Source organism: Sceloporus occidentalis, unplaced genomic scaffold, assembly GCF_023333645.1.
Source record: "Sceloporus occidentalis isolate IW3139 unplaced genomic scaffold, rSceOcc1.0.p SCAF_34, whole genome shotgun sequence".
NCBI lineage: Eukaryota > Metazoa > Chordata > Lepidosauria > Squamata > Phrynosomatidae > Sceloporus > Sceloporus occidentalis.
Window position 1 is genome coordinate 1,314,795 of NW_028317014.1, and position 19,672 is coordinate 1,334,466.

The 19,672-nt window shown below is 39.8% G+C and overlaps 2 protein-coding genes across 2 annotated transcripts; one reads left to right on the forward strand and one right to left on the reverse strand.

The window, feature by feature from the left end:
- Positions 1–1,622: 1,622 nt before the first annotated feature.
- On the reverse strand, positions 1,623–9,651 carry LOC149298121 (cysteine protease ATG4A-like). The gene is made up of 12 exons (XM_089487719.1): positions 9,549–9,651; positions 7,105–7,176; positions 5,593–5,691; positions 5,192–5,293; positions 4,632–4,704; positions 4,247–4,326; positions 3,791–3,978; positions 3,332–3,410; positions 2,865–3,010; positions 2,281–2,337; positions 2,076–2,187; positions 1,623–1,687 (listed from the first exon to the last, which is right to left on the reverse strand). The coding sequence occupies exons 3-12, from the start codon at positions 5,651–5,653 to the stop codon at positions 1,623–1,625; spliced, it is 963 nt and encodes a 320-aa protein (XP_089343845.1). The 5' UTR covers positions 5,654–5,691; positions 7,105–7,176; positions 9,549–9,651.
- Positions 9,652–11,862: 2,211 nt separating this feature from the next.
- Positions 11,863–17,449, forward strand: LOC149298122 (uncharacterized). Its single transcript, XM_089487793.1, has 5 exons — positions 11,863–11,979; positions 12,652–12,750; positions 14,301–14,447; positions 15,587–15,753; positions 17,296–17,449. Exons 1-5 carry the CDS (start codon positions 11,863–11,865, stop codon positions 17,447–17,449), a joined length of 684 nt encoding a protein of 227 aa, XP_089343919.1.
- The last annotated feature ends 2,223 nt before the right edge of the window (positions 17,450–19,672 follow it).

The window sequence follows — 19,672 nt, forward strand, 5'->3', positions numbered from 1 at the left end:
TGTGTTTCTACAAAACAGTTCTGAAAGGAACATCACTTGTTTAAAAATCTGGATTGCTTTACCGAAGAAAAAAAAAATCAGCCTGCTACTGGAAACAATAGTTTAGCTTTTGTGAAGTTGGGACATGTATATTTCTGCACAAAGAACTGTCATTGTTTCCCGATTCATACTGATTATCGAGCCGTGTTTTGTGGCTGCTTAAGGCCTTTGGTTACGCCATGAGATGTGGCACCATGCCACCAAAATAGCAGTGTTATAAGTAAAATGCCGGCAGTGTATTTAAACCCCTCCAATCCAGCACTCATCATACATCACATCATTCCCAAAGAAACCCTGCCTCAACTCCCTTAATGTTTATAAGTTTATCTACAGGGAAGCGGGTGACCTATTTGATCCAGAGACTATGCACAATGGCGTAGCAAAACAGATTAAAGAGATCAGTGATGCATACAGCAAAGATATCTGGTTTGTCTGGTTATCTGGATTCTCATGGAATCAGCATTTTATGTATAACCTCCTATTTCACTGCCCTCTGTCTGCGAGGCTGTGTAGAAGAGACCTCCGGAGACCACCAGAAAGGCAAATTCCACTGTTTCTTACTGTTGGACCACCAAGAATTCCCAGTTTCCAAAATAAGATTAAACGCCCCCTAAAATATTAAAGGATGGGCACCTTACGGCTAGTTTCTACTGCTTTTCTTAATATAAGTATGCCCAGCAATGGGAAATCATCCTAAACTAACAAAAGCCTGCGTTAGCATTAGCGACAATTGCTGCCGTCACATATACACATTAACTAGCCTTTACTTTAGAGTGCAGAGGGAGAACATGTTATATTTCTGATCACTCACAGATTAGTACATCAGTTACAAATCAACAATGCCTGAAAAATGACATAAGAACCAAGAAAAGAAAGCAGGTGAACTTTAATGGGTTCCTTTTTTTCAGCCACAAAGTGATCATATTGTTTTTAATAAGTGTAAACCACTTGGCACAAGTGAAATTAGTGATTGTCAGAACTATAAAGCTGACAAACAGATGATCTTATAAAAAAAGAACAATAGTAATGATCATTGACACGTTTCTGTCAAATAGTTGCATTCGGATCCAATACAGAGTGGCAGACATTAGGTGAATGAATACGTGAGCACATCCTTAAAGGAAAGGACACTTTCAATGGTTCTCTCCTAAAGATGGGTATTTATATATTCCACATAAATATACTTTACAAATCTTGCAAGAAAAAAGATCCAATATTTCCAGCATTAAAAGTGTTAAAAACAATAAAAAAAATGTATAGGTTAGTCGAAGAATATTGCGATAAGAGGATTGAACCCCCTCTTCTGCTACTACATACTGCATAAATAAATACAAGTGTGTCCCCAAATGTTTTCCATAAACCATTCCAGGACACGTGTAGACAAACTGTAAACACTTTTGCGCTGTGTATGGTCTCTAAAGAGACAGAAACACATGGCATGAAGAGGAGTACGTGTCATTCCTGGACGTTTGTTCCAGAGTTCATTCGTTTCCGTTGTGCTCTGTTCTCCGTGTTCGAGGCACTTTCTGGTTATCAAAGCTTTGCTAAGGTAAGGTACCAATTCACGACAGACAGAGACATATTCACACAGTGAGGATCTCAAACTCTTCCTCTACATCAAACAGTTTATCAGTAGATTCAATGAGTTCTGTAGGATGAGAAAATGAATGAATTACAACTATTTTTCTTTTACAGTGAGGGCTGTTAAGATGAAAAATCCACTAAGGTGAATTTGCTTTAGAACAATGCTAAGAGGCTGGCAGGAGAGCTCTGACGTTTCCCCGACCTTTTTAAAAAAGAATTTTTGGAGTCCAGTCTAATGAATTGAATATTGGTAAATCACAAAATTAGGAAGATGAGTAGATTCTTGAGGCCCGTCGTTAGGTTTTACAATTCAATGTGATGTAATCGGGGCTAGGAGCTTTCCTGCACTCTTAACCAAGTCACGTCTGAAGGCAGCGCCTTTACATTCATCTCTCAGCTAAATGTCAGAATTTGAATTCAATGGCCATTTAGTATTTCATACATATACGCACCTGCACCTGTAGTGGTAACCTCTGGTTTTGTTGGGGGTATAAATGGAGGCCAGTGAGGCGGGTGCTTTGGTGCCAATTCAAACATCCGTAGACTCTGCTTCTTAAGGATTTCCTAACATCCAAAATCCGACACATAGAATTATTTTTACGCATTAGCACAGAAATGGATGAATGCAAACCATATACAGAATCAGTACTCCATTACCTTTTCTATAACATCGCACCAGTCTTCAAAATCCTTTTCTTCTTTACAAAAGAAGCCCTAGGGTAAAGTAAAAGTAACGGGTTTATATCCAGAAAGTATTACAATCATGCAATCATGAGTAAGATAATAACAAGAATAAGCTTTTTATTAAAGAATTTCTTGTGAAGTTTTGTGTAAGTAGGGATCTAAGTGTTACAACTTTGGGCAACTATAAGAACCAGTTTTTTGCTGTAGGTATGATGCTACTGTTTTATTATTATTATTATTTATTGTTTTATATAGTGCCATCAAATTCTGTAGCGCTGTACAATGGGGCCCAACCAGTCATGAACTGTCGCGGAGACCGGCAAATGCCAGTGCCGGGGGTGCCTGATAATAAAAGCAAATCAAATGTAATACTGTAGCGTGCCATTGGGTAACTGCGGCCACCTGCTACACTTTCCCATCGAGCTGATGTAACTTCCAGCGTTGTTTTCATTCCCAGTCTCATCTTGATCCAGTTAATATGGCCTTGCCAATAGACCCATCTTCCCGAGGCTTTACCCACCATAGCAGCTCTTAAGAAGTGACAAAGGATGACTTACTAATGCCACCGACGGGTCTAAGCTAAGGATTTCCATCCTGTTCGGGCTCTTTTGGCAGTGGTAAGTATGGTCCTGCACCGGGCCGGCTTCTTCTGTGTCCACAGCCGTCTGTGTGGTGTGAGGGTCCAGGTAGATCAATTCGTCCCCTACGCAAAACAAGAACATTAGTGTGTAACACTTTAACACGTGTGTTGCGTTCAATTGAGTAACACAATAATAATGAAATTCCAATGGAATCACACAGTAAAAACAGTATTAAAGCAAATTAATCATATGAATATATTAATAGTTATATCAATATACGCATGCATATATCATATCATAAACATCTGGATTCCTCTCCCACACTCAATATATTCACATATGTAAATAATGTATATATCACTGTGAGAGTTCTGATTTTATCCTTACTGGATAAACTCTTTCACTGAAACTATAGATGGATATTAGATATAAAAATGGCATACCTGAAAAGCCTATGAAATAATAGGCATTATTTGGTTTTCCGCCTAAAGCTCCTAATGATTGTGGCATTTTAAAACACTCCTGGGGAGACAGAATAATGAAAAAACGGTCAATATTTAGCTGTTAGCAATAAACATATGAAAGTTGTTGTGTGTATTATATAGGTCAAAAAGAAAATATAGTGATTCATCAATGGGTGGAATGTGTCTAACCTCTTACTTAATAATTTAATAAATCTAATTATTTTCATTAGACAGACACAAATGCAAACAGTATACTACCTCACTGTACATCATGCTCACAATTCCACATATTAATATAATGTATTTACTAATAACGCAGCAGGAGATGCAGCAACTTCAGCTGCAGGGCGGTGGGGAAAAAGGCATGTGCATGACGTTTTTGCAGAAGATCATTATTTAAAGAGTTTAAACCGTGCAAAATGCATACGTCTGACTTACTTTAAACGCGTCAACATAAACAGGGTTGATGTGGTTGATTCCTAGGCGGAGAGGTACGATAAGCAGCAGCGGCCTCCACCCCGAGGATTGCTCCGCTGGGTCTCGGCAGCCGCTCCAAGCACTTTGGTGTGAATAAGAGCCGAACTGTGTCCAGCTGCAGCTCTGAGGCTGATACCTGCACATCTTCTCTGCACAGAAAACCAGCAAGACCGCCACGTAAACAGCACATAACAGTACATACACGTCAGCAACGGTTATACATTTATTGCATTCTCCACGCATTACCCCTTCTACTCCCAGTGAGTCCCATGTCATCACCCCCTCCCTATTATCATCTCGTTCTCTCTTACGGTATTACCTCTTGCCATACTGTTTTCAAGATTGCTTGTACTAGACAGGGTTAGTTCTTTCCTAAAGATCTGACACCAATTCTAGTCAAAAACCTTTATTACTTACTGATATCCTCAATAACGACCGTGTTATCCATTGATACGTATACAGCTAACGAATTCCACTCGTCAAATAATGCGAGTTTCCTGAAAATAAACATGAGTGAATCACGTCTACATCCATTGTGTACTTACAAATATATTGCTAAGTCCCATCATTTGGGCATCTTAAAGTCATTTACAAAGCATAAACCGGACATTCCTCTGTAATTGTGCTGTCGTTAAACCAAACAGCATTGAGGTACCCCAGACTGTCACAAAGATGTCTCAAATGCCTACTGTAGCTGCGGCCCTTCATCCGAATGAAGTCACAAGTTATGACCATAAAGATCAAGAAACTTTTGTTTCGATTCCTTCATCTTTGACATTATATCACAAGAAGAAGAACTTACTTTAAAACCTGAGCCACTGTGTTTGGTCCAAACCATTCTCCTATGGACTTCCCTTCTCCTACTCCCATCTGTGCTGGTTTTCCAATAAAAAACAAAACAAACATTTTTATAGTTTTTGTTAGTTTTAACTCTAACAAAATATGAATATAGCCATACTGGTCCAGTAGAAGCTGATACTTTTTATTTGTCCAAGATGGAAAAAAATGTAAAGTATCGTAAGCCTTCAGAGGTCTCTTCTTGCAATGGAAACATTTTTTTCTATGTTGGGGATATTTCAATTTGCATACAATTTTACTTAATTTTTTTGAATCAGCCAATGGGAGATAAGCAAGACCAAGATCCCGCCTCCTGCGCACAGACTTAATTATGACTTTTTTTCAGAGGCGTCCAATGCAGCCTCCGGCTTAATAAGGTGCTTGTATGTACATGGACAGATACATATAAATGCACACACACACACTACCCCTCACATAAACATACATAAATACACACTCTCTCATACAGAGGATACTTGCATATCATGCCATGATTGATTCATTATTGAAATGACAGCTACGCACCCATCTGGTGAATGGAATAGCAACAATCTTTCCTATCTAGGAAATAATGCAGAATTTGGTGATATTCTTCTGGCTGCTTTTTGTCTTTCTTCCACCGCCAATCTAAAACAAAATGGAAACATTATATATATCGCCGTACAGGTCATAGACATATGCGAATCATCTATATTTGTAAGAAAGCCACAGCAAGTAAATTCCGCTGGTACAAGACCTTAAATGAAAATGCCTCAGTACACGATGAAGCACTGCTTGAGATGCTGGTTAGATTTATTTTGCCTTGTTCAAAATTAACCTAAGCATGCGCAGAAGCATTCCCATCAGTCAATGTATGAACACCATGGCCAGGTAAATAATGTTTTTTTATGAACTATCACTTTGACTTGTATTTTAGATAAACTCACCCCTGCCTAGGTGCCGGCAGATTAAAGCCTGAGCCAACATCATTTGTCCGCATCTCAGCATACACCCCCAGCCTGCATCCGACGAGGGGCCTGTACCTCCTAGTTGGAGACGATAGACAGCAAACATATTTTAGATAATATGGAGAGAAAACAGTAGAATAAAAATAGTATTGGGAAAATGTTTTGCTAAAGATATTCTGGTACCAACAGCTTTGACATCCAGAACCTGTGCAATGGGCAGAACACATAAGAAAGAGCTGGTACTCTGTGTTCGTAGCACAATGACATAGTCGTATCTTATCCATATCACAATATCGTAGTTTGTATTCTTGTTATAGTTCACGGTCGCTTCCGTAAACGTCCAAAGGCTTTAATACTTTCTTTAGTTCAGAAGTTCTTTTAACAGGATCTACGCTACAAAATTCCCTATAACACGTCTTGGTAACCCAGACGAGGTGGTAACGCTTCACTAAAGCTTATTCTGTATGTAGATCAATCTAACCATTATTTTTACTAAATAGCTCTTGTTTTCCCCACATGGAATTTTAAATACCTCCTTGGTGTCCCCATGCAGACCCCAAATCCCCCTGTCCCTCGTTTCTCCCATGTTGTCCATCTCTACTATTATTATAACAATCTCAAACAGTAAAAGGCCACCCTGGGTTAGATAAATAATTGATTACAAAATGAACATTGATTAAACAACCTCATCATTCATTTTACATGTTATAACAGACTTTGGTGATTGGTGAGAGTTAGCATGTTGTAAGCGACCTTGGAGATTGGTGAGAGTTAGCATGTTGTAAGCGACCTTGGTGATTGGTGAGAGTTAGCATGTTGTAAGCGACCTTGGTGATTGGTGAGAGTTAGCATGTTGTAAGCGACCTTGGAGATTGGTGAGAGTTAGCATGTTATAACAGATCTTGGTGATTGGTGAGAGTTAGCATGTTATAACAGATCTTGGTGATTGGTGAGAGTTAGCATGTTATAACAGACTTTGGTGATTGGTGAGAGTTAGCATGTTGTAAGCGACCTTGGTGATTGGTGAGAGTTAGCATGTTATAACAGACCTTGGTGATTGGTGAGAGTTAGCATGTTATAACAGACCTTGGTGATTGGTGAGAGTTAGCATGTTGCAACCAACTTTGGTGATTTGAACACTGTATTAGTTGCTTCAATATTGACCCAGCATTTCTATTGTGAATGTAATAGATCAGAGCAAACACTAATATCAACCTCACCAAGCACTTTAAGATGGCATCTGCGTTTGGACTTTTCATGCTGAAGTACTGCTCTCGATCTCTCAAATTACTGTTAGTTTTGCACAAAACAAGAATGTGCAAGTCTGGTCAGACAGCCAAGCGAGACTCAAGCGGAGGGATGGATCACTGCACAGTGCACGCCCCGTACAAGCCCAGTACAAGCCCCGTACAAGCCCAGTACAAGCCCCGTACAAGCCCCGTACAAGCCCCGCACAAGCCCCGCACAAGCCCCGCACAGTGTAATACTCACCAATAGGAGAGAATTTCTTTCTGTACGTGAACCACAGGCGAGAGGCGGTGTCAGATAGCAGGTCACATTTCTCTACAAACACAAACAGACTGTGAATTTCAGTAAATTCATTTTAATGATATAGACTATACCCTTAAAACGCCACCACCATACTTGTAAGAACATTGAAGTTCTTAATGTGAAGAATTGTTCTTATAAATACGGACCATTGTATCTTTGGTAATAGTGGCTGCTGGTAAGCATTTGGGAGGTAATTACAATACTAGGGGGAGGGGGGGATCAGAAGTGTAAAGATTCAAAAAAGACACAAGATCACTTTTAAATATATGCCCAAAAATAGCTCTATAGCTTGTATGCTTGTGAGCTAATGTGTCGGTTTGTCTTTTTCTGTCAGTTCTAGTGTTGTCATAAATCCTTAATATATGTACTGTAAGAACAGCCATGTAATTTGCTGCCGCTATATACTGTTAAAAAAAGGTAATAATATGAGAAGTTGAGGACTTTCCTACAAGGCAATTATTTCACACATACATAAGTGAAACATGGAGAAGAGATCTCGGGTTACACCACTGACTCCCAACATTCTTCATGAAGCATCTGAAGATGCCCTGACATGTTCTGACTTTATCGGTAAAAAGGAGGACAGCAGGGAAAATGTGTCTGTTAAACACAAGGCGTAAGCTAATAGTTATCTATTGGTAATGTCTATATTTATTGCCATATCAGATGAGCACTAAGTGGTTCTTATAGCTATTTACACTCATTTGATCCTAACGGTTTTGTTAAAAACACACAAAAATCAACCAACCAGTGACAGATGGTGTAATTCTAGATAATATGCTGTTTTTTGTGCTGTATCTTGGACAGTTAATCAATTGTTCCCTGTACAGTAAATAAGGTATATAGGTATACGTAAGATGTAATGCTATATAACGATGACCATTGTTTAATATTATATAAATGTGTGTGGGTAAAATGGGTTTTGAGGGAGAAGGGGGTAAAAATGTGTAATTACTACCACTGTGAATCTGGGACCCTATGCTTTCCTGCAGGGTGTGGTGAGGTGGGTGCCTTCCCCGCAAGAAAGCGTAGGGTGCACGATTCACAATGGCAGAAGCAGCTGCGGGGCAAGTCTCCACGAGGTGAGAGGGGAAGGGAGTAGTGTATGTGAGAGTGTATACTGTACTGTCAGAGTCTGTGTGCGTGTGTGTATATGTACAGTGCTGGAGTAAGTCTGTGAGTGTGTGTGTGTGTATACTGTACTGTCAGAGTCTGTGTGCGTGTGTGTATATGTACAGTGCTGGAGTAAGTCTGTGAGTGTGTGTGTATACTGTACTGTCAGAGTCTGTGTGTATATGTATAGTGCTGGAGTAAGTCTGTGAGCGTGTATACTGTGCTGTCAAGAGTCAGTGTGTGTGTGTGTGTATTAGCTTTGCGATAAAAAGTGGTGGGTGTTTCATGGGAAGCAACAGAGAGCTGAGAAAATGATAAATTAGTTATTGTTCTTATTTGAAAAAATAACTTAAAAAAAAATATTTTTTGGAAAGCAACATATCTTCTAACACATTAAAATGTTTTACTCTTTATATTTTGGTGCTAATAAATATTAGCATTTGCTCACTCGTGAAAGATGTATTCATCAGTAGGGATTTGGTTTGTCTCCATTCACATCAGAGGGAATGCCAACACTTGTCCACCGAAGACAAGGCTACACCTTTAACATATACATACATGTACACGTGCAAAGATACTTTCAATCACGTCACACAAAGTCTACAGGGATCCCATAAAGCCTACATTATCAGACCAGATGTTGTTTAATATATATAAAAATTACATTATTTGAGTCAACTTGTCATTTGAAAACATCCATTAAATGCCTATATCTTGTGCCTCTATTTTAGAACAGATCAACCATCTTATTGTCATACCTGGGAACTTCTGGGCTCCGGCTACCCGGAGACTTCCCTTTGGGGACACGGCCAGGACTGCACGCTGACGTCGGTGGGTGGTCCCGCTGACGTTAATGGGGGCGTTCACGCTGACAGTAGCGGGAAACACCCCCATTTAAAGGAAAAATGGGCGGGCAGCGGGGCGTGTCAAGACCCCGCTCCCGTGACCCGAAGGATTCGGGTCTTGACCCGTAGAACCAGAGAAGCAGTGCAAACCCAGAGAGTTTCCGGGAATGCTAATTGGTCATAATACTGTTTATCATTGCATGCAATGGTACAAATTTGTTTAGAAGCATTATAACAATATATATGTTTTTATGCTCATCGGTATTAATTCATTTTAAATATTTTCCTGGTAATCCGTTTGCATTTAACGGACCAACACCTTCGCATACTGGAGTCCACTAGGAGAGCAAAGCTAGACTACCAAAAAGAGACATCAGTATTGATGAATTGATCCTGTCGTGATCCACCTAGGTTTACGGAACTAACCTGTTTTGACATCATATTGCTTTCCCAGGACGTAAACCGGCTCATCGGTATCAGGAAGTTCTTCCAGATCAAGGCACTCTGGAAGGATGGCCTGACTTTCATACTTCAGTAAAGCTGAAAAAGAAGAAATACCTCGACATCTCCATACGTATAAAAGCAAAGGTCCAGTCACAGGGGTTTATTCACCAAAGTGAGAGAGGGGGCAGGAGAGTTCACTATTATGAAGGGCCAACACTGGCAGGTATCTCCATGAACAAAGCCCTTTATAATGTCTATTTTAATGTGTAAGGAGATCAAAGACAACTTACTGCCATTGACTGGATGCTTCAAGAAATGTCACACCATGTTGTTGGAGACAGCTGTAGCAGGAGGGCTGCAGCTTCTCTGTTAGGTAAGAGTGTAATTTTGTATTGGAAGAATGCATTAAACTGTCCCTTTAAAGTTTGAAGTGTTTAGAGCAGAAAAAAAACCAAGCAGACTAGATGGGCCGAACGGTTTTTAGCAGTTGTCAGATTATATGTATCTATAAACAACAAATTTTGGTGTAATAACAAGCAAATCTGTTTTCTAGAAAAGAGAATACTTTAATATGAAACGCTGGCGGCTGCATGCAGTGCGCAGTGTGCAGATTTCAATGAGAGCACTTTCCTTACACTGATTGGCTGCTTAAGCCGTCAATCAGTGACAGAACATACGCCCATTGATTTCACTGGAGGTACTTTAATGCCAGTAATTGACAGCTTAAGCAACCAATCAGTGGCATGAAATGTCAAATCATGGAGGAATAAAGAAGATTTTGCAGCATGGCCGCCTCTTCTGTGTCACGTGTTTAATTGGAAGAATGCATATTAAAGTAGTCAGAGGCAGTTAGGGTTACAGACTACAATAATATGCATTATTTTATAGGAGGGGTGTCAGGGCCATTAGTTTGTCCTTTAACTCATGTAGTGATAGGGTAGTAGTAAAAGCTAAATGCTATTAAATTCTTTGGAAAGCGATGTTTCAAAACTAAGGCCGACTGATCAGCCATTTAAAATTAGACAATTCTTGTCACATGTCAGGATATGATGAAACTCATTACAACTGATCCGCTCCATCAAACCAGTTTAAAACCAGTTTAAAACCAGCAAAAGATGTGCAGAATAATCAGTAGGGGTGTTAAACAGCGCTGTCAATCATATGAATGAGAATATAATAGTGATTAGAGAATAATACAGTTATACACCAGATACATATCATCAACAAACAATCATTTGTTGGGGTTATGTGTAAAGGTGGTTTTATCACTTAGCAATAACATGTCCGTGCTCATTGGAGCATTACATTGGTTGCTATGGGGACAGACCATATTTCAAACTTTGCTCCAGAATTAAAAATATAGAATTTGACAGTGATCAGAACAATCTAGTCTCCTCATTATTCCTGATGTATAGACTCAGATGTCAGATCTTAATCAGTCCTATACTCTAGGTGAGGTCTGACGGCAGATCTGTGAAGTTTAGTATTAGGCCATTGTGAATTGAAATAAGTAGATTAGTGGACTTTTTTTTGTTCGTAACTCCCGCTGAATCTTTATCATTGATGGCATTAATGGATATGAAACAACGTAAATATATAGATGCCGGATCAAAGAAAAGTCCAATTCTGCACTATGGTACTGGATACTGGAAGCATACAAATTAAAATTGATTAGACCCAATGCAAGATAAGTTAAAGTACCGATTAATATTCATGATCAGAGCACAGGGTTAAACGACACAGCTGCTCATAATGTGGGCAATCACCATGAGATCCATGTTGTCTACAAGGTGACAGAGATCTAGCTTCAGCTGCTGCAGAACCTCTTGGGGGGGTTAGCTGTCACGTTAGGATGACACTTCTCTGGAGACTCTAGAATAAGTGGACACATCAGAGGCTCCGAGGCGCCACAATTCAGTACATTTTTCTGCCTAGGCTTCTCTCACAGATATTTGCCAACCTGCTCCTGACTAAAAATGATACAGTGTTTAATAAATAATACAAAAACACATGTATACTGACACAGCACAATACGGGTTCCACCCGGGACACTTACCGGCCTCCATCCTGCCCTGTCACCGGCGTAGACCCGTCCACAACAACACTTGCAGTATTGCACGCTGGGAGTTGTAGTCCTGCGGAAGCAAAGGCGTCCACAGTACACGACAGCAGCATGCCACGCTAAAACTACAGCTCCCACAATGCACAAAGACGGGTCCATGCCTCTGGTACGTCAAAGACAAAGGACTTTGTGATTGGCCTGTGGGCCGGGTCTTTTTTTTCCCCTGTTGTCAGCATGGAGGATGTGAAGGTATCCGATGTGGAGGTGTGTAACCTGGCGTATAGAGGGGAGTTAGAAGAGCTCAGGAGCAAGATCCTCGCAGACAAGTCTCTGGCCGCCAAAACGGACCAGGTAACTCACCGTGTGGCCCAGTGCAGTGGAATATAATTCAGAAGCCAGAACAGGACTTTAGGGGCCAGCTTGAGAGTTCCAGGGGCCAGGAAATGTCTCCCTTTAGACAGCTGTAAGACATCCCAAAATAAGGGTCCTATTTCTTGGAATTTGCTCTTCACAGGCGTATATTCTAAAGTTTCTAGTTAAGGGCAATATCACCAGACAGTATATATAGAATATGGAGTTGTTGCTTGGCGTGGCATCCTAACTCTCAACATTGTAGGAAAAAAAAACACCCTTCTGGGTATACAAGTGTCCTATAACCGGTCATTGCTGCCATGTTTCCATGGAAACAAGTCAAAGCCCCAGTATACATACTTCCATACAATTTTTTCTGAATGGTAAAGTGTGCGCAGAATCACAACAACGGGGATAGATTCAGCCCCAGCGGAAGCGGCGGGATGATCAATGTGATGTTATTTTAATGGACAACATTTGCTTTTCTTTCAAAAACAAGGAGATTTCCAGGTGACCCCAAACTTTTGAATGATAGAGTAGTATATATATATATATATATATATATATATGTGTGTGCATTTGGGAAAGTTACCTGAATGAAGAGTTTCCAAATTGCATAGATTTGTGTAGATTTGTATAGATTTGTTAATGTTTTGCTCTCTCTCTCGGCAGGATGAGCGGACGCCTCTCCATTGGGCATGCTCTGCGGGACACTCAAACGTGGCAGATTATTTACTGGGATTAGGGGTACCAATTGATGCCAAAGATGATGTAAGTTTTTCGTTATCATATCTCACTTGATTTCCTGCTTGCCTGGACATAGTTTAACCCGTTTATTTCATGCATGAGGTTCAAGTCTTCAACCCCCATGAGCTTTGAACAGTCTACCTTAAATTATGATGTCTCGTGGACACCACTTGCATGAACCGGCCCTAAGGGCTAATACAGCTTTTATATACCGTATTTGCTCGATTATAAGACAAGGTTTTTTCAGAGCAAATGCTCTGAAAAATACCCCTCGTCTTATAATCGGGGTCGTCTTATAATCAGACCTCAAATAGGTCTGACTATGAGACGACTAAGATCCAGATCCCCCGCAGCTGCACCGGTGCGGGGAACTCTGATCTCTGACAGCCGGGGAAGGTCCCCGCTGCTAGCCACACCTCCTTCCGGCTGCAGCATAAATTGTCTACGCGCCCCGGCTACATGACAGGGGAGTCAGAAGCACCAGTAAGTTTGGGTGGGGGGGGGGGGTGAGTGGTAAATGGGGGGCATAAGGCATTTCTGGAAGCAGAGTGTTCTGTGAAATGCCTTTTAACCCCCTTAATGCCACTCTGCCTCCAGAAATGCCTTTTTAACTCTCTATATCTCTATACGCCACTCTGCCTCCTGAAATGCCTTAAACCTCCCTATATGCCACTCTGCCCAGTAATATGCCATTTAACCCCCTTAATGCCAGAGTGACATATAGAGGTATAAGGCATTTCTGGAGTGGCACATAGGGGGTCAAAAGGCATATCATGGGGCACAGTGGCATATAGAGGGTTAAAAGGCATATCATGGGGCACAGTGGCATATAGGGGGTATAAGGCATTTCTGGGGCAGATGTGCATAACTGGGGGGGCAGGTTGGAAAATAGAAGGAAATAAAACCAAAATATTTTTCTCAATCATAGCTTTTATTAAAAAAAATAGTTTACATGAATTAACATTTACTGGTAAAACTTTTTTCCTATAGGGTCGTCTTATATTCAGGCTTTTTCTTTTTTTCCTAAGTTAATATTCAGATTTGGGGGGTCGTCTTATAATCAGGGTTGTCTTATAATCGAGCAAATACGGTATATTTGTAGATTTCTATAGCGCTATCGTTCTGCAGCGCCATACAACGGGTACATCTGTGAGGTCTATATTCATTTTATAAGAACTGTAGTAGACAAGCTATGCAGTCTGAAAGAGCTAATTTATTCATATTTTTGGATTTGTTTTACGTTTCCATCCATAAAATGTAAACGTGTATGTCAAATAGAATCTTAGCAGGAAGCCAAGCCCTCTTCTGTGCTTCTGCTTCCTACATTCTGATGGATTGAGGAAGAGAGGTGCCTTGTGCATTACTGAAGGTAATAATTCATATATATTATTTGTCCTGACCGGGATTGGCTGTCACCAGACACGGCGAGATCTCTTTGATGCAGTAAATGGAAACACAGAAAAAAACCCCATTTTATTTATTTAACTTTTTTTTGTCACCATTTCAGGGATAGGTAGCTATGGATCAGATATGTTTATGTAGCAATTATGTTTGTTCTTTATGTTGTCTTGCAGGCAGGATGGACACCTCTGCATATTGCAGCTTCCGCTGGCCGATATGATATCGTGAGAGCTTTGATTTCAAAAAGAGCGCAAGTAAATGCTACAAATCAAAATGGCTGCACCCCTCTTCACTATGCTGCCTCCAAAAACAAACATGAGGTACTGAGCCCGCGCATATACCAAATACTTCCAGTCTACTCTAGTGCTGGCTCAGCAAATGTCGCACGGCAAGCTATCCCATTGATTTTAATGAGAGAGCTTTCCTGCCGCTGGTTGGTTCCTTCAAACAGCCAATCGGTGGCAAGAATTGTCAGACCATAGCTGCAAGCCTTAAAACCTTGGTACATTTTCCTTTTTTTTTTTTTATTTGACGACTGCGTATTTAATGTCCCGCAGAATACTTTCATGCACTCTTCTTTAGTGGGGCTGTTCATCCAGGTCCAGTAATAATTATTTCCAACCAAATGTCATTAATCCATTAAAGTGCTTGAAATGTTCATTTTCCAGCTACCTACCCCTCATATTAGCCTATTCTAGCATGTATTCCTAATACTAACGCTTCCATTGTGGCATCAGGGGTAGAGTCATGTAATATTTTTGACCCTGTTGATTTTATAATAATCTACACAATCTCCAGCCTCACAGATTTGCAGACAGTTTCTGATTGGGTTTGTCCTTCCCTTTTAATGGTATATTTAACAGTCTGCCGCCCCATTGACAGAGATGGCAGGGTTTAGTCCCGAATTCCACCTCTGTGGGAAAATACATCACTTTCACACCTCCAGTGTCTGTACATTTGTAGATGCTTACCAGGAGGCTGGTGGTTACCGCTGGCGATATACAGCGGAGTTTTATTGAAAACAAGTTAAAAAAAACATCATTAATGTCCCTTCCAGCATACAACTGTGTTCCTCCCTCCTAAGCATCATACAAAGGAAATATATATATATATATTGTGTGTGTGTTATCTAAAGTGCTAAGCAAGCTGCAGTGTGGCCCCTGGTTAGTTGCCTCTTCCTCAGTGATTGTGGAAATTGATCAGTTTATATATTACCCACTTCCATATTCTGTAAAGTCATCTTTTAACAGTTTTACAATAGAACTGCTAGGTTCTTCTTAGTTTGCTATTAGTCCTTTGGAGCTGATGTGTAAAAATGTAAGTTACCAGGTTAAGCGGCAAACGTTAGCTTGAAACCGACATAATTTACTTTTGACCTGGAAATTGCTGAATTAGCATAGAAAGGACCGTTGTTTTTTTATCGGCAGTCCAGACCCAGATTCCTGTACCTCTCTTGTAGATAACTCTTATGCTGTTAGAAAATGGTGCGTCACCCGATGCAAAAGACAACTTGGACTCGACCCCGCTGCACCGTGCGGCTTCTAAAGGCAATCTGAAAATAGTGCAGATCCTCCTGAAACACAAAGCATCCACCAATATCCAGGACAAGGAAGGGAACACGCCACTGTAAGTAACTCCATACAATGTGTATTTGTGAAATGGACTGCTTCTAAAGAGTTATTGATAAGAGGGACTGGTGCACAACCTTTATTTTTAAGCAGACATTTAGCCCCCCAAATATTTACTGTACAATATTATTAATAGTATATGTGAAAACTATTGATTGTAGTACTGTGACTGGAGATGAGAATATTGCCATCTTGACTTATTGATTAGTGAAAGGTCGTATCATGCTATGAATGAACATTGTACTGAAAACATTGAAACCAAAAAGCATATAAAGTAAGATACCGATTATATGATTGGAACACTTACAATAAGGTAACTATTGAAAAAACCCTGTGCAAATAGCACGGGGGTTACATGTGGTTGTTGGGGAGAGTAGTGGCAGTGCAGGGGTTAATTTCAAAGGTCAGGCAAAGGACAGCTGGGGAATGCTCTGGAATGCCTCGCGCTGCTTAGTTTAACGCCCCTTTTTGAGGTAATTTGCGCTCGCGAGCAGCTCGCGCTGCTTAGTTTGCCCGCGCTTTTTTCTAATTGGTTGCGCTCAGGGTTAGCTCGTGCTTGTTTTGGGCGGGTTTTGCACCTATAAAAGAAGAGGTTCTGAGGTACCTGTGGCACTTACCCTGGCTGCGTTAACCGACTGCACTGACCTCCGAGTCTGGTGAGCGGCGGTTTTCAGCAAGAGCCACGGGGAGCAGCATGGAAGAGCTGCTGAATTGTCTCCCTCCCGCCCTTCCCTAATTGAGTTATGATTGTTTATATAAATTTACATAATATATAGTTTAAAAAAAAATATATATATATATATATAAAAAAATAAAATAAAATATATATATATATATATAATATTTGTCATGTCGTGGCTTTTATTGGGGTTGAGTTGCTCTCTTTTAGAGGGTGAACAATTTGGGGGTATTTGTAAGGTGTAAGGCCAACCGGCTTTTGGGGCAGTTGGCTTTAATTTGATGGTTTATAACTCTGTGGTTTGGGCCAAGAGTTTTCGGTTTGTTTGATATTAAGTTGCAAGTGGTTGATGTAAAGGTTTTTGGTTTGGTTATTCTGTAATAAATTGGTTATAAGCTAAATAAAAGACCACGGCCTTTGTTTATCCACAAATTGGTTTCAGTGTCATTTATTTATTATATTGTTACATTTTGTTTCAATTATTACACCATACAACCACATGAGTTTTCTTTGACGCATGAGGAAAAATAATTTTGCTCATGTGGTCATATGATCTAATAGAAAAATAGATTTCAAACCAAGGTTACTTGAGCTGGACCAAGCAGTACATGGAATCATGGAAGGATTTTTATAGCCTAATACCTGCTTTGGAATATGCTTTATATTCTAGTTTCAGGCTTTAAACACCCACGCATGTACTCATGTACATTTTGTCAGTCGTAAAACGCAAGTTTGAGTTTTCAATTCAGCTGACGTGTGAAACTTTAGGGAACGCGTCCTATACTGTATATGTTTCATATAGGGGTAAACACAGCATGTTGCATGCATGTTTACCGTCGTCTCCTTGGTTTTTCATTCTAGCCACCTTGCCTGTGACGAAGAAAGGACAGACGAAGCCAAGTTTTTGGTGGAACACGGTGCAAGTATCTACATTGAAAACAAAGAGGAGAAGACTCCACTGCAAGTAGCCAGGGGAGGTCTGGGCTCCTTGCTGAGGAGGATTGTCGAAGGATAGCTGTGCACAATAAACTTCACATCAGAGTATTTCTTCAAGTGGCTGCTTCATTTAAGTGTCTTTCTGGAATAATATTAGCATGGTGCAAGTTGGCAAACATGGAGTACTGAGTATTTTAACATTATTTTTGGCTGTTAGTAAGTGAATGTCCCTAAATCTGATGTATGGTGGTAACCGTAAAAAAAGTTTAAAATAGTTTTGCGAGTGAGCTTGAAAAAAATTAGGCTTAGATAACAGCTTACATAGTAGAAATGATCTACGAATGGCTATAGCAGCCATATGTCCTGTAGAAAAAGATATTTGCGAAAAATACACTGGATTCTAAATGAGGAAAGTACTGCAAATAAAACTAAATATTTTAGTCTTTTTATTTTCTTCCTGTTAGCTCAAGAACCTCAATAAAACATTTTGGTATTGGGAAAACCGTGTTTTAGTTAGGTTTCCGAACACTCTTGAATTTCAAAATCTTGTATAATAGTTGATTTTGCCCATACGATGAGTTTTAAATAAACAGTCATGGAAACAATCCACCCTTTTACCTGTCTCTGAAATTGCACGCTCCTGTCCTGATGTGTTTTTGTAGGCATGTGGATAAGGAGATTGTCTTATGACCATGAATCTCCAGCTGGCCATCCCACAAAAAAAGTTATATATATATAAAAAGGGCTGTCAATATGTACCCCAGTAAAATGATCAGATTAGACAACTTTCAATTAAGTCTTTATTAAAATTCATATGTCTCTTTGGTTTTCAATACAGACACATTACCAAACTAAAGGATTAGCTGAAATAAAATTGGAATCATTGTAGCAATCAAATCAGAGTACATTTTCTTGTTACACAAATACTGTGTACATAAAGGGAATATATATTTTAACTTTCCACACTGTACCAGGTAAAATTATGGTTTATAGAGGAAAGTTTAAAGATTACGCAGAAATCCATTATCAATAGCACCCTGATGTGGTTCATCCTGGGTGGATGTCTTGGAACTTGCGTGAAATTCTTGCGGTAGGCTGCGAAGATCTTCAAAGCACGTGAAGCGTCAAAATGTTTTTTCTCTTCTCAGTTGAAGAGGCAGCAGTGTCTATTACTATATCATTTCATAAATCAAGTCCAGTTCATGATGAAAGAAAACTGTCGACCATAAGCATTTGTAGTAAATGAATTGCATATGATAAAATAAACCAAAAGTATCCGTAAAAAACAAAAGAAACATTTGGGCCAATTTAATATTAAGTTATTGGCTCAGTTCAGGCTCCGTTATATATATATATAAAATGCACACTGAAATAGGACACTTATTTTTTCCTCCTCTGTGTATACCAAAGCAGGCGGTATATTTGAGCTTGCAAATTGTGCTACTAAAGTTGCAAGTAGAGCCCCCACTGAAGTCCCATTGACAAGATGCCCTGGAGTCCCAGAAATACAATCTGCTTAACAAACATCCCGTTAAGGCGAACCAAAATTTTAACAAACCAAGCAGCGTTTCACTTAGAAACTTTGCTGGTTCATAACGTCTGCACTTCCAGGCATCATTGCATGTGCGCACGCTGTCAGGGCTTATGTTCTTAGAGCCCATAGGAGCCAAGCCTAAAATTGCTTTGTAGGAAGGACATAAGCATTACATAAAATTAAGAAAGCCCCAATGCCCCTATTGCGTACCATTGAAAACATGATGCCCTAAACCCATGCAGCAAGGTTCAAGCTAATTGGTACAGGTTTGGACTTGATGGAGGCAGGGGGACATTAAATTAAAATAACCTAACGCCATGTAGACACAAAACAATATATTATAGCTTACTGCCCTTCACTGCCATCTTCCATGCACAAAAGACCAACTAGGCATTTAGAGACACATCCAACTGATCTCTATGAATCCCGCATACAGGAAAGCAAAAGAATCAAATATTTCGTGAACAATGTGATTTTTAAATACAGCAGTCAAACTTATACAATAACTTCTGGGCAAATGTATATGTGTGTAAATGTGTTAAACACATACAGAATAATTATGGTTATTGTAAGAAGACAGTCAGTGGTAACAGTGAGTTTCTAGAGAGGGGTAAAAAAAAAGTCTGGACTTTAATAAACTATAGAGATATTAGACAAAAAATGGCAGTGAAGATGACACACTTCTGGCTATGATGTAAGGAACCTAATGTTTAAGTATATGTTAAAGCTTCTGAAGTAACACCACTGATATAGACTAGACTTAAAAAT